Source organism: Macrosteles quadrilineatus, unplaced genomic scaffold, assembly GCF_028750875.1.
Source record: "Macrosteles quadrilineatus isolate MER2022 unplaced genomic scaffold, UCM_ALF_1.0 Scaffold_4__1_contigs__length_99947679, whole genome shotgun sequence".
Lineage (NCBI taxonomy): Eukaryota > Metazoa > Arthropoda > Insecta > Hemiptera > Cicadellidae > Macrosteles > Macrosteles quadrilineatus.
In genome coordinates this window covers 52,297,021-52,310,751 of record NW_026542597.1, presented here as the reverse complement: position 1 = coordinate 52,310,751, position 13,731 = coordinate 52,297,021, and the positions used below count along the sequence as shown (strand labels likewise).

At 34.4% G+C, this 13,731-nt stretch overlaps 1 protein-coding gene across 1 annotated transcript; it reads left to right on the top strand.

Moving 5' to 3' along the window:
* The first annotated feature begins 1,229 nt into the window (after nucleotides 1–1,229).
* LOC128992721 (probable 28S ribosomal protein S6, mitochondrial) lies at nucleotides 1,230–10,298 on the top strand. The gene is made up of 4 exons (XM_054416444.1): nucleotides 1,230–1,393; nucleotides 3,372–3,511; nucleotides 9,413–9,574; nucleotides 10,133–10,298. The coding sequence occupies exons 1-4, from the start codon at nucleotides 1,349–1,351 to the stop codon at nucleotides 10,233–10,235; spliced, it is 450 nt and encodes a 149-aa protein (XP_054272419.1). The 5' UTR covers nucleotides 1,230–1,348; the 3' UTR covers nucleotides 10,236–10,298.
* The last annotated feature ends 3,433 nt before the right edge of the window (nucleotides 10,299–13,731 follow it).

Here is a 13,731-nt window from a genome sequence, read left to right as displayed (position 1 = left end):
CGATCAGGACTGAGGTCGAGTGGTGCTTTCGTTCCATCGCCCCAGCGATGGTGTTGAGGAGAGGACCCACCGCAGCTGGACTAACTGTTGATGTAGGGGTGTTTCTGTAGACATATTTTTTATAAGAATTGGCAGATAGAAAGGGGTTTTAGCTTTAGGACACATAATGGATTATGACATTAATGAACCGTATTATATTAGTAATTTATTTATTTAATTCATTATTTCTCTTCCCGCTTCCGCTGTCACTATAAGATGGTAAAAATGGCTGGCCGACAGTGACAGAGGTCAGAGTCAGAGACAGAGAAAGAAGTTTGACAGAAACAGAACATTAGAACAGAACAGAATGAAATAGCTCAGTGGAATGAACCAATGAACGTATTCGTAAAATCGTATTGAAGTTGAGTTGAAGTTAGACTAGACTAGAAATGTCGAAGTACTTTGAGAAAAAAGTCGAAGTACTTTCGAGATAAGTCGAAGTAGAATGAAAGACAAAAAGAAACTGAATGTCCCTTCAGGGCCGTCGGCTGAATTTTTATTTCAGCTGCAGTATTTATAATAAGGTCAAAATAAGAGCATTCTATTGGCTAAGGGAACACCATTACCGCAACGAAACGGCTTGTAGCCATTGGCCTCGGTGGTCTGAGTGCTGGGCTGAGAAGCTAAAGGTACCAGGTTCGAATCCTTTCGGTAACACTAACTTTTTTTTAAGATTTTTGCATTATCAGCAAGTTTGGTTAGGTTATGACAGTTTAATTTTATAATTTAAAAAATGTTTAATTGAATTTGAGGCATTTATAGTTTTGTTTTATTTTATGAACAGAACTATTTTTTGTATAAGTAAACCTTCATTCAATTTTTCATTATCAGTAAGTTTGGTTAGTTAGGTTAGGTTATAAGATTTTAATTTAATAATTAAAATATTAATTTTAAATTTTTTTTAGATTTATAATATTTTTTTATTTCTAATTTTTAAACTCTCATTTTGTCCGTATTAAAAAACTGCAGCTGAAATAAAAATTGTGCGGGCCGTCGTAAGTTTAGGCATAGATTAAACATACTCCTCTATGTATGTTTAATCTATGGTTCAGGTTCATTTCACATTTCAGTTCAGACTTCAGTCTCACTTTCCTTCAGTCAGACTCTGAATAGGTTATGTTATATGTTTATGAATATGGTTACAGTAAAAGAGACTAAAGAAAGAAGAAGATTGACTGATTGACTAGAAATAGAAAAGGAAGAGGGGGTGTTTTGGTGTTTTGTTATTTGTATTAATATTCATCCTAATGAACATGTCTTTCTGTACATAATTAATCTAATTTTCTACTAGTTTATTACCTTCTCAACAATGCCAACCTACGAGCTATCATTTTTAGTCCGGGTATTACCAAAGGTAAGACATCTTGACGAATAAGTTATAGGACTGGGCTATCCATCAGGACCTCAGTGATAACCTAATTCAATATTCATTCACATTAGGTTAAAGACTAAAATGTTTATTTTATAACTAGGCCTAGCCTTTTTAATTCGTGCTCAGAGTAATTTTTATTTCAAAACATAAGCTAAATAAAATATTGGGTAATTATTCCGTACAGGTGCCTCCAAACGAATTTTTAATTTTGATATCTTACTTTATAGTTTTTTACCTCCTGAATCCAAATATACCATTAATTTTCACCGCTGATGAATATTTCTCAAGATATCGCCGTAAAAACATACTTAACATTACAATAAACAAGGTAGGATGGATGACATTTACAAGTGGAATGTACTATGGGTTAAGTAAACCAACCAGCTGATTGTTTTCAATCATAGTCAAGCAAATGGAAGTGACAACTTTAATTAGCTAACTCTGATTCTGCAATACGAAAATCACCTGATTAAGTTACACTTTTCACTTTCTAAGACCAATAAGTTAATAATGTATTAAGTTAGTGCTTTTCACACTGACTCCGAAAATGCAAACAGTTGGTAACAATATCAATCACAGACATCTGGCTAAAATTATATATTTTTTTAATAGTTAAGTAACTTAAGTTTATTCCTAAATGCTAAATAATGTCCTGAATTCAAAAATGAATGTCATATTCCCTGTTAAAGCGGAAAACGGAAAAAACAACATTTTTGCTGAAATATTTAGAATCTATGAGGCCACCATCGATTCACACCAGAAATTTCGCTGGAGATAAGGTCGTGTAGAATTAGGTAGCCTACTTGTGGTAGGCCTATGTAGGCCTATTTGTTTCAACTCGATGAACTCGACTCTTTGTTTTTGACAATCATATTGGTGAATAGACCTAATAGACTGGCTGATGAATAATTCCATTCTAATATCAAATATTAGGTGTCCAAGCTTAGAATTTAATTTTGTTTCTTGTCTCAAGATTACTGTTTTTAGATTAGAAAAGGTATAATGTTACCACTGAGCTATAAATCTAACTGGAGGTAGCACTGAATGTCAACGATGCGTGTCGCCAGCCGCCATGTTTGCGTGAGGTGTGAGTATAAAGAAGCCATGTTATTGGATGAAAAAACTCACTGCTATGCAAACCTAGCTATAGAAGCCATGTTATTGGATGAAAAAACCTGCTGCTATACCAACCTAACAAAATCAGCGACACGCTTATGACAGACTTCTGCCATGGCAGTGCTACCTTCAGTTATAATTTTAGCTCAGTGAATGTTACCTGGATCTGCCAGAGTAATCCAAAGGTTGACTGTCTACTACGCGTTTTGAAGAAATTTTAGCTTCATCATCAGGTCTTCAAGAACACGTTTCACTCATCAGAGGTCGTCAAATAAATATAATTTTTACAAACATACATGGACGGAAAATAGTAGGCCTACGAACCGCGTAGGTCTGTTCTAACCTGTTTAAGTGCGTGCACGCCGTTCAGAATTAAAGTTGGTAACCTAGAAATTAGATTTATTGATCTACAGTGAACCTACTAAGTTAAGTGAGGAGTATTATGGTACCAATGCTCACCTACTTTCACTCAAATATAACAAAATATTTGCTGACTTGTTATTAACATCAGCCTCTAGCTTAGGTTCTATCCTAATATCTTGGTAGTTTTAGTTAAAAGGTGAAAAATCTACTTACCTATAAGTCAAAAATAATTCTGTGTGTGTATGTGTACATTTAACAACCATTGTTTGGTGGGATTTCTTTAAAATTTGTTGATTTGATGCTGAAGATGATTGTCCTTGCTTGAAACATGACCAGCATAACCTACACTAGTAACCATAATATTTTACACGTATGACGACAACTAAGTATATTTTCAGCGTCTAATTGCATACTTCTGGTGTAAAGAGTGTTTCATTTTATAGTGGGCCTACAACTTATATATTTTTGTTTATATTTTCAGCATGAAACAAAAAATATTTTGAAAAGGGCAGCAAACTACATTTTTGATCATGGAGGAATCATTAGGAACATTGATAACCTAGGAACCAGACCAACGCCATACAAAATTAGCAATCATGGGGCTGTTCACAAGGAGGCCAGGTAATTGTAAGAACTACAATACAAAATTTATAATCTATGACATTTTCACTCTCTAATTTATTATCAAATAAAATTTATGTTAGGCCTACTAGCCTAGTTAGGTGAGAAATATGGAGCAAAACCTAAAAGCTTTGTATTTTAAAATATGTGATAAGTCTTCCATATAAAAATTGTCTGGATTGTAGTGCTCGCCTTCTAATATGAAGGTTGCTGGTTTGAGTCCAAGCAAGATTTTGTTGAGACAAATGTCATTTTGTCATTGGGCTATAAAATAATAACGATTCTACATAACAAAAAGATCGACGTTAGAAAATCGGAATGTTGCCGTACCTGCTTTTTTAAATTATAGAGCAGTTTTTGCCTATTTATTTATTCAATAAGTTAACTTAGTTACCTAAATAATTCTTTACCAGGTGCATTTGTCTGAACTGCTTATTTATTTATTTATTTTATTGTCTGGAAACCTTTAAACCAATTGTCTTTCATGCTCTAGGCCTAGTTGTGTTTTGAGGTGTCTTTAAGATATTTACATTGTTATATTTTGACAAAATTTATTGTAAGTCAATATGTTGTTTAATGATGAATATTTGATTTGATTTGAATGGCAGGACCAGGGTTTGGACCCTTTCAAAACGTAAAAAATTCCATTGGCGTAAAACACACAAAAAATAAAATAAATAAATAACTTATAAAGTTTGTCTATGAAGTTCTTTTTTTGTAATTTATTGTTTTATTTTTACTAAAAATTGCTTTTGAATCTGTTAAGTTTAGACTCCATACATCAGCATACTTCCAATCATCTCCCCTGTCTTCTGGCTGTGTAAAGGCCCGTTGCCCAAGAACGCGTCTGTTGCGTCTGACGCTGAGTAATAGACGCTAGCGATAGACGCGTCATTGACTGCTAAGCATTGATTTCAATGGGCCCGTTGTCCAAGGGAGCGTCTCTAGCGTCTGACGCTTGAGACGCTGAGCGTCTGACGCGGGGCACTGCTCCAGGAGCAGACGGGATCGCTTATGGCCAGCGTCTATTGCGTCTATTGCATTGTTGTTTCTGTGTTCTCCCATATACTACATACTATACAGTATCTTAATGAAATGGCTATAGTCAAATACATATAGGTTATGACCTTAAAAAATTTCAAGAAAATGTCTTATGGTTTTATTTTGTAGTATTGGGTCTGCTGAGTGACATAGGCCTACTAGAAGTTGCCAAAAATCGGTCCATGGTATACCCCTTAAAATCATGATTAAATTGCGGCTTTTCCCAACATTGGACAAATAAAAAAAATGCTTGTATACATTTTTCGAGATATTGACTTAAGATCGCCACCAGTATTTATTGGGTGGTTAGTACTTCATTTCGATAGGAAACACGTTTGTGTCCGCCATCTTGGATCCCACCATATTGGATATACATTTTTTTTATGTAATGATAGTGTTGTGACACATCATTTACAAAACTAGATTTTCATGCTGATTTCAATGCCGAAATCCGTTTGAAAAAATCTTTTTTCGTTTCAAACGAAAACTCTCCCCCATACATTTCTTATAGACGTTTCGTACTTTTATCATTTTTTAAAATTATTTTTTTTAAATCTCCAGTTCTTATTAACGTTTGCAGTTTGTTTTAGCCTTAAAATAATTAGTAATGCAAGGGCTTCCATTTGGGCTAATAATCAAACGAGTTGGAGACCAGCTACGAACAAGAACACAAAATTAAATTTAACATTTTCAGAAATTTGTTTTTATTAAAAGATTTATATCTCTGGTTGTTAATACGCCATCAAGTTCTTTCTGGTCTTAAATTACTCAGTAAATTGTTGGTTAAACTCCCAAAACTCTTTATAGTCTTAAATAATTCACCAACGTATTGACTTTTATTTTAGCTATGGGTTTATATTGGGAGTTATTTAGAATAGGGGATATGTTTAACTAAAGACAAATTTCTAAATAATAATAATTAATGTTAAATTAAACTATCACAACTTAAACTTTAAAGGAACTTTAAAGGATTTTTAAAGGATCTTAAACTGTTTCCTTTAAAAGTAAAAAAAAAATCACTTAACAGCCTCTGGTCTGCATTAAAGTGGTTTTTTATAAGTATTTAAAATATCCTTCCTCACTTCTCTTTCTGAAAACACTGTGGGCACACAATCGAGGTTCGCTAAAGGTCCAGAATTTTCTCGTTTTCTATCTCTTTGATGAATAGGATCTTCAACACTTTTCTCTTACACTAATAGTGAGAGAACAAACAATTTTTAACACAGTCAGCAACCAACTGTTGAACTGAATAGACGCGTTCTTGGACAACGTGCCTCTAAGCGATCGACGCCCAGCGATAAACGCTCGGCGATCATCGCTCTGCGTCAGACGCAACAGACGCGCCTTGGACAACGCACCTTAAGTCAACATAAGCAGTATCATCTTGTGTACACTAGCAATATGATGATTTTATATTAAATGCAAGTAGCCTACAGTAGAACCTCGCTAATTTGAATTTCATAGGAAAGACAATATATTTTGAACTATAGGAAGTTTGAAATGCAGAGAGTTTGAATTATAGAGGTCAGATCAGAATTTAAAAAAATTTGGAGGTCCCAGTTTTAAGTGTAGAGAGTTAGAGAGAACCCATATCAATAAGAACATCAGTTCATGTTTCAACAGGCATATTTTTCATCCTGAATTCGAATTACAGAGGCTTTACGGTAACACAGTTCAAATGGTAGAGGTTGACTTTGAATTTTTTAGGTAACAGTTTGAATTACAGCAACAAAATTCGAGTTGTAGAAGCTCGAGTATGTGCAAATTCAAATTGTAGAGGCTGCATTAAGCGTAAAAATCACTTTGAATTATGGGTATACTAGCAGAGTACCCGACCTTCATACGGGGAAGGCATATAAGTATAAAATGCTTATTGCAGTAATACTCAAGCTTTGCGTTTGCAATGGGGGAGGACATAGTTTTGATAAAATTTGGGGTACTTTCCTGTTAAAGGGAACATTCATTATTATCGATGATTTTTTTCTCGATGTATCGATATTAACAAATTGAAACATATCAGCTGACAACTACGATAAATAAATATTGTTCAGAATCGACAGACAAAAATTTAAAAACATATTGAAATAAAACTGTTCTAAACTAACCTAACTTGCTGTAACATTTAAAAACTTTATTTAATATTCTCCACTTGCTTTTTCTGTTATCAAACGGAATTTTTAAATGGTACAGCAAGTTTGGTTGGTTATGTTAGGTTAGCTTAGAACAGATTAATTTCTTTCCATATAATAGACTATATTTTAGCCTAAATGTCAGCTGTCAATTTGTAATGTATCGTAAAGGGGAAAAAATCGATATATCGAAAAAAAATCATCGATAATCATGAATGTTCCCTTTAACAGGAAAGTACCAAATTTGGTAACTGCACAATTTGGTAATAACATGGGGAATTGCAGAACCATTGGGGTGGAGCCCAAAAGGATTTTTGAAATAAGAATAGACCTATATGTTAATCAGGAATGTGAGCTATCATGATGCCAAATTTCAGCCCAATCCATCCAGTAGTTAATGCATGATTGAACATCAAACAAACAAACAAACATACAAACTTTTATAATATACTAGCTGTACCCACGGGCTTTGCCCCGTTTAACTTCATAAGTATTCACATGGCTCAATCGCGTCCCGGTTGAAGTTCGTTCGCTACGCTCACTCACCTTTAGGTTGGAGCTCATTCGCTGCGCTCACTTGTTTTCAGGTTAGCTCGTTTGCTTAACATAACATCTGTAAACATTCAGCTTTTGTGTCACAAATTCAGCATTTGGATAAAATGTAAAGACATACTTAGGGTTGACTTATTTATACTATGTGTAATGCTAATCATTGATACGTTCAATTCTTCTGTAAGAGGATGACAGATTAAATAAATATACATAGTAAAATACTATGATGTTCAAATTATTTTTTAAAGCAATCTTTGTAATCTTCGATTTGTTTTAGAGCAATATAATTTGTTTTAACTAACAGCTGGTTAAATATAAACTATGGAACTATGAGGTGACTTTATTTACTCTTATTTTGTCATTGATTATAGGAAATAAGTAAGATTAGTAGAGACAATTAGACGACAGTTTAAAATAGCTTAGACCAAAACTAATTAAACCACAGTACAAATCGAGGCTCTGTACACGAGTCAAAGGATAAATGAAATTTATTTTACTGCTCCACTTTTCAAGGAAAGAATAGAAAAATAACAATGTTTACATGTTTTAATTCTTCATGGTAGCTTTTTGTTTACAATTAATGTTTGTCTGCTTTAACTTTGTTTGGATTAGGCCCGGAAATATTGATGTCATAAAAAGAAGATCAAGAATAATCAGGTATCACGATTCTAAATTACCACCACAACCTCAGCCGGGTTTTATACAAAGATAAACAGATGGATGACATAGATTGAACACAACGTCAACATTGACCTAGGATACTGCAATTAATTAGACAAACCATCCTTTTATGAAATCGTGTTCAGTTGTGGTTACGTTTGGGGGTGCCTATATCAGCGCCCCCAAACGTGAAAATATCACTTTTATTTCAACTATGAATATATTGTAGTTTAAATTAACTAATATGGGAAATTACGATGTACATTTATTGAATGAGGGTGGGTAATTATCAAGGATAGAACTGATAACGGTATGGATAATAAAATATACATTGACAATTTACGTCATTAGCTTTACTAGCATGTTTACTTTTTATATTCCTGCTACATGTGACCAGTTATTTTTTTCAAATGAATGTTATTTGAACCAAACAGCTGTTTCAAAACAAACTGTTATTGTTTTTACTTTTCTTTGTTTACACCTATTTATTTAGCAATTAATGCAGTGAAATTTATATAAAGGATAGGTGTGACAATTAGTATTGATGTTAGGACACCAAAGTTAAATTATGTGTACTGTGAATTTGATTGGATATTATCGTTTTATTTTAGGTCGTTTCTATTCAGACCTACTGGAAATTGTGTATAGTAGTTGTATTGTGGTGATAATAATTATGGAAGAGGCAGGTATGCTATGGAAGGTGGTATCGTTGACTAGGTCTATACGCTTCTCTATTGACTATTACTCTCTCTACTGTAGGCTACTTATAATCAGTGTGCGTCTGTGCGAATCTTATGCGATAATTTTAGTTTTATTGTAAAATTATCGGATTTAAAATGCATATCTTATAGGCCTATGATGGAATAAAAACATATTTGGTCACACAACATTTGTTTAAAAGATGATTTTTCACATTAAAACTGCAAGAAACTTTGTCTTTATATGTGTAAACTAGCTGATCTGAATTGTACACGGTTTAAACTGACTACCTACTGAATTCCCATACGTATGACGGGCTAACACCTCGTCTGCTTTTAAATTATATTTATTTGTAAACATTCTAGATCAAAAAGTCTGACATTGGCCCACTTTAAACCCTCTGGGGCAGAGCCCTTTTGACAGATGTGCACCAAACTTCACTTGAACTATCCTTGAAAGATGCTTAATAATGCCTGAAAATTTCATTACAATCCGTCGAGCGGTTTCGGAGTCCATAACGTATATATATATACACACATACATAGTTCCTCTTTTATAGATATAGATAATATTAGTAAGTTTAAGTTAGTATGATTATTTTTTGAATTTTAGAGAGGAACAGACAAAAATTACTAATAATAGAGGTTTTCAAATTATCAAAGTTCGAATTAGCGAGGTTCTACTGTACCTATTTAGTTTATCTTTAAAATCTGTTTTCATTGTAAATATTACATTTTGCTTCAAACTTTAACTAAAACAATTAAACTTAGTGTTTTCCTGACTTTAGCCTAATTGTACTAACTGTTGTTCTCTTTTCTAGTTATTTTGTTTACAAATTTGATTTCCCTCCTGCTAAATTAACGATACTAAATGATGTCCTCCACCGAGATGTGGATATCATTAAGAAAAGAATATTCAGAAATGAGGCAAAGGAAGAGTTTGAATGTACGTTGGAGGATGAAATCAAACCAGCGCCTTACAGGTACACAACATTGATAAATATTAAAACCTCACTAACCCAACTCCCGGTAACTCAACAGTCTATTATAGCTGGCAGGGCGCACATCTAGCTGGCTTTGTCTTACTATTGTGCTTGACCTTTCAAGTTCTACTCGTTGAATTTTTTACATTTCTTTGAAGATTGCTTACTAACTAAACTACTGTAAAAATAATGAATTTATATGCAAAAATTAGTCTATAATGTATCCATTTATCAAAACCCATTTAAAATTTTAATGTTCTGGATGGTTTGACAACTCCCAAACTCTACAACCTCTATGTCCACAATTATTTTAATTAGCGCTGTTCTACTGTAGCCTATGTATTTAACCTTACTTTAAGACCCATCATACGCTGAATTAGACACATTTTTTGTCCAATAGACAATAGACAAGTGATGTAAAAAAAGTGTTGTTACATCTTTATTGGTAAATTGATCACCCTTCAATAGATAGAATTAAATTAATCAATAAAAATTTGCTCTAAAAACTCACTTATAATTATAATAACACTTATAATTTTTTTTTTTTTATTTCAACAGGAAAGAGGTTCAACTGATGATTGAAGAAGGAAGAAAAAAGGCTAGTCAAAAGAAAACGTTTACCTATGGTAACAACCTAAAGATCAATCCTTTCCAGCGATAGTTTGTGCGATAAGCAGGTAGTTTTGTAATTATATTGTTAAGTAAATTGATTAATTGTTAATAACTTTATTTAATCTTACACCTATCTTCCATCTGTATCCTGGCAAGAGAATCATTCCCTCTCCAAAACTTCAACCCTAGTTCAAACATTGATCTTTTTTAATAATGTCGAAGAAAGGTCGTATAGTTTGTAGTACTGTGACAGGAGTGTCGGTTTGGTGGTATTATAGCAGACGGAATCCACCCCCAAGTCCTGTCACGGAAAGGGAATTGAGACGGTGGGTCCCTATTTGGACTGGGTAAGTGAAAGGCCCAGTCCAGATAGGTCAGGGCAGGATAAAGGACAAGGAAAATGCCCTGACAGAAGATGAGGTGGACAAAGACAAAATACCCGGACAACGACAAAATACCCTGACAAAGACCAAATACCCCGACAAAGACCAAATACCCCGACAAAGACCAAATACCCCGACAAAGACCAAATACCCCGACAAAGACCAAATACCTGAATGTGGACAATAAAAGCTGGAGACGCTTCACGAGTTGTTAAACTGTCTGGTTGGTAGTCATCAAACTTTTGGGACCGATCACCACTATTGACTAATGTAATATCTCCAACCATTTTCTACTACATCTTATTTCAATGTATAACCAAATAAAATTCATTGTTTTTATGTGCAGTATTAAGTTTTATGTGTTAAATAGCTTAAGAACTATTAATATTTTTTAATTGTTTTTACTTTCTCCCCCATATATGGAGAAAGTATTGTTTTTGTCAACATTTTCGAGTTGGAATTTTAAGTGTATCCATACTGATTTAAGTACCTGCATTCAGTAATCCAAACTGCTGCTTGTGGCAACCATAGTTTCAGTTTCGGTTCAGCTAGGAACCATCTTCAGGCCGTACTAAGAGTCGTTCAGGTTATTCCTTAGTTGCCATTAGCTGTATGCTATTACCGTAATTAACAGCTGTGTCTAAGGAATAAGTCGGCCTTAGTCGCTAACAAGACTACAAAATCGCGCCACTCATCCTACATTCATCTCCATTCATAGTTGGCTTAAAATACCTACTCTGTATGGTCATCATTTCATTGTAAAGTATTAAAAGTATTTACCTCCATATATATATATGAAGGTTGTCATTGTTAAAAGTACATAAAACAAAACAAACACAACATTTAAAAACAACCGAGTATTCGGGGACACGAGACATGTGTTGGGTGAAAGTTGTAGTTCGAACTGGTGGTTGGTGGTCAACGTGGTATGATGTCAGCCATTGATTGGAATGAGAGTTTGTCATTTAGAACATTTTGACCATTTGTTTTGACCTGTAGATTTCAAATTCTAAATTCTTCAAAAGTATTAATGGTTGATCGGTCTTAGAAGAGATGTAGAACGTCCATATTACTATTTATGTTTACATAGATGTGATTAAGTGAAATTAAATACTCTGCGAAATTTTGAGTTTGGGGGCCTGTAGTTTTCTTAGGGATGTGATTGTCTGTCCGATGTAATATTTTGAGCAATCACTACAATTTAATTTGTATACCCCAGACTTGCCGTAAACAGTGGATTCTGTTTGTTGCCATTCTTTCAATAAAGATCCTAGCTTGTTTGTAGTTTTGAAAACTGTAATGTCATTTTATTTTTGAAATTGTGGCTTAGTGATGAACCATATTAAGCCGAGATATGATTTTTCTGATTAGAAGTTTTAAGGGTTTTATTTTAATGTTTATAAATTAAATTGTCTATTTAACAGCTATTGAAACCATTTGTGACCGCAATGTATTTTATTATGATGACTTCTTCTTTATAATCATTATCACTCATTGGTACTGAGAGCATCCTGTGAACAAAACTTTTGTATGCAGCAATCTTAGGCATGTCGCACACTGGGTCCGCACAGTTCCAGGGTGTCCACATTCTGGAAAGTCAGGGATAATCATGGAGAGTCATGGAAAAAAATTCTGGTCATTGAAAGTCATGGAAATAGGCAAAAAGTCATGGAAAGTCATGGAAATCCACAACGATGGATGGATTTCAGGGGTCCTTTCAATGATCTTGTCGGCCGTAACCCCGACTATTGTAGCATTTTTCTGAATTTTTCATAAATGTACGACAATTCAATTTATACAGTTGTCTTTGGGAGTTGTTGTTAGTTTATAGGTTTTGAGTTTGTATTTAGATCATTGTTGTACCTGTTGTACGCCATTGTTATCTGTCAATACATATTTCAGTATTTTCTGTCAAGGCAGTATTATTCAAGTGTTTACTGTATATTATAATTTTCGAGTAAAGTTCGTGAGTCATGAAAATCAATGGTCAATGGTCAATGGGTCATGGAAAGTCAGGGAAATTAATAACAAAACTTCTGTGGACACCCTGAGTTCAGTCCGCTCAGCTCAGGTCAGTCAGCTCAGTTCCGGCAGTTTTCCCACACACTACGTCAGTTCGGTCCGCTCAGTTCAGTCGTTTTTGAGTGCCAAAAGTCAGTGGGCGACAGACGCTGTCATTGTTCGCAAGTAAATTATGAATTTGTGTTGGGGTTTCCGTTAGTGCAATTATGAGGTCCAGCAGTAATGACGAAGAAATTACTGTTATAGCATTGGCACTAGGTGCAGAAGAGGATGATCACCTCCTTCATTGTAATATTGTAGTAATCCTTGTGTGACAGGTCATACAACAATTGATACGTTTGTACAAAAGAAATAAGTCTTTCATCGGAACTCATCTTTAATAAATAATCACAGTAGGCCTACTACGAACATGTGTCAGATCACCCGAATTCAGTTGCACAACACTGGCTGATGTACTGTGCACATGCACGGTGCCTTTGGTCCTTCCGTCGAAATCGCTCGCTAATCTAAAAGTGGCTGAGACGGACGGAGCGGACTGAACTGAACTGATGGAACGGACCCAGTGTGTGGCTCTACATTTGAATACAAGGTTCACGAAATTTGCGGAACCGACTGAACTGAGCAGACTCAGTGTGCCTTATGTGACATGCCTTATGTGAATTAGGGTGGTGTGACTCTGCATGGACTGTCTGGTAGTTACATGTTGGATTTCTGTAAACGTTGAATGAGAATTGGTAATTTTTCTTAGTTGCTGTTAAATCCAAAAAGTTTAGGGAGTTGTAATCAAGATTTGTGTACCTTAAAGTTTACTCATAATGGATCTCACTACTTTAATTAATTTTAATGCTGATAATAGTCGGTCAAATTGTCAGTATGTTACGGGCAAGAAGAGTAGTTCTCGAAAAAAGATGAAGACGGAGACGCCCATCAAAAAGGCCAACAGTTTTTAAACAATATAGAGGTCAGTGGATTGCCAAGACACAGATTGAACTTAAAAAAGGGACAGTGGTTTTATTGATGAGGACTATTACTATCAACTACTTCGTCAAACTATACATCAAAGGGTCTCATTATAGGCTCAAGGCTCCAATTGACCAGAATGGTTAACAACTTAATAATATTACGTTATGTCCTAACTTG

Bases quoted from the DNA above. Each gene is read 5' to 3' on its own strand.
- LOC128992721 (XM_054416444.1), top strand. From the start codon at position 1,349: ATGCCAACCTACGAGCTATCATTTTTAGTCCGGGTATTACCAAAG. The intron at 1,394-3,371 runs GTAAGACATCTT...TTATATTTTCAG, and splicing joins TAGTCCGGGTATTACCAAAG to CATGAAACAAAAAATATTTT. The intron at 3,512-9,412 runs GTAATTGTAAGA...TCTCTTTTCTAG, and splicing joins GCTGTTCACAAGGAGGCCAG to TTATTTTGTTTACAAATTTG.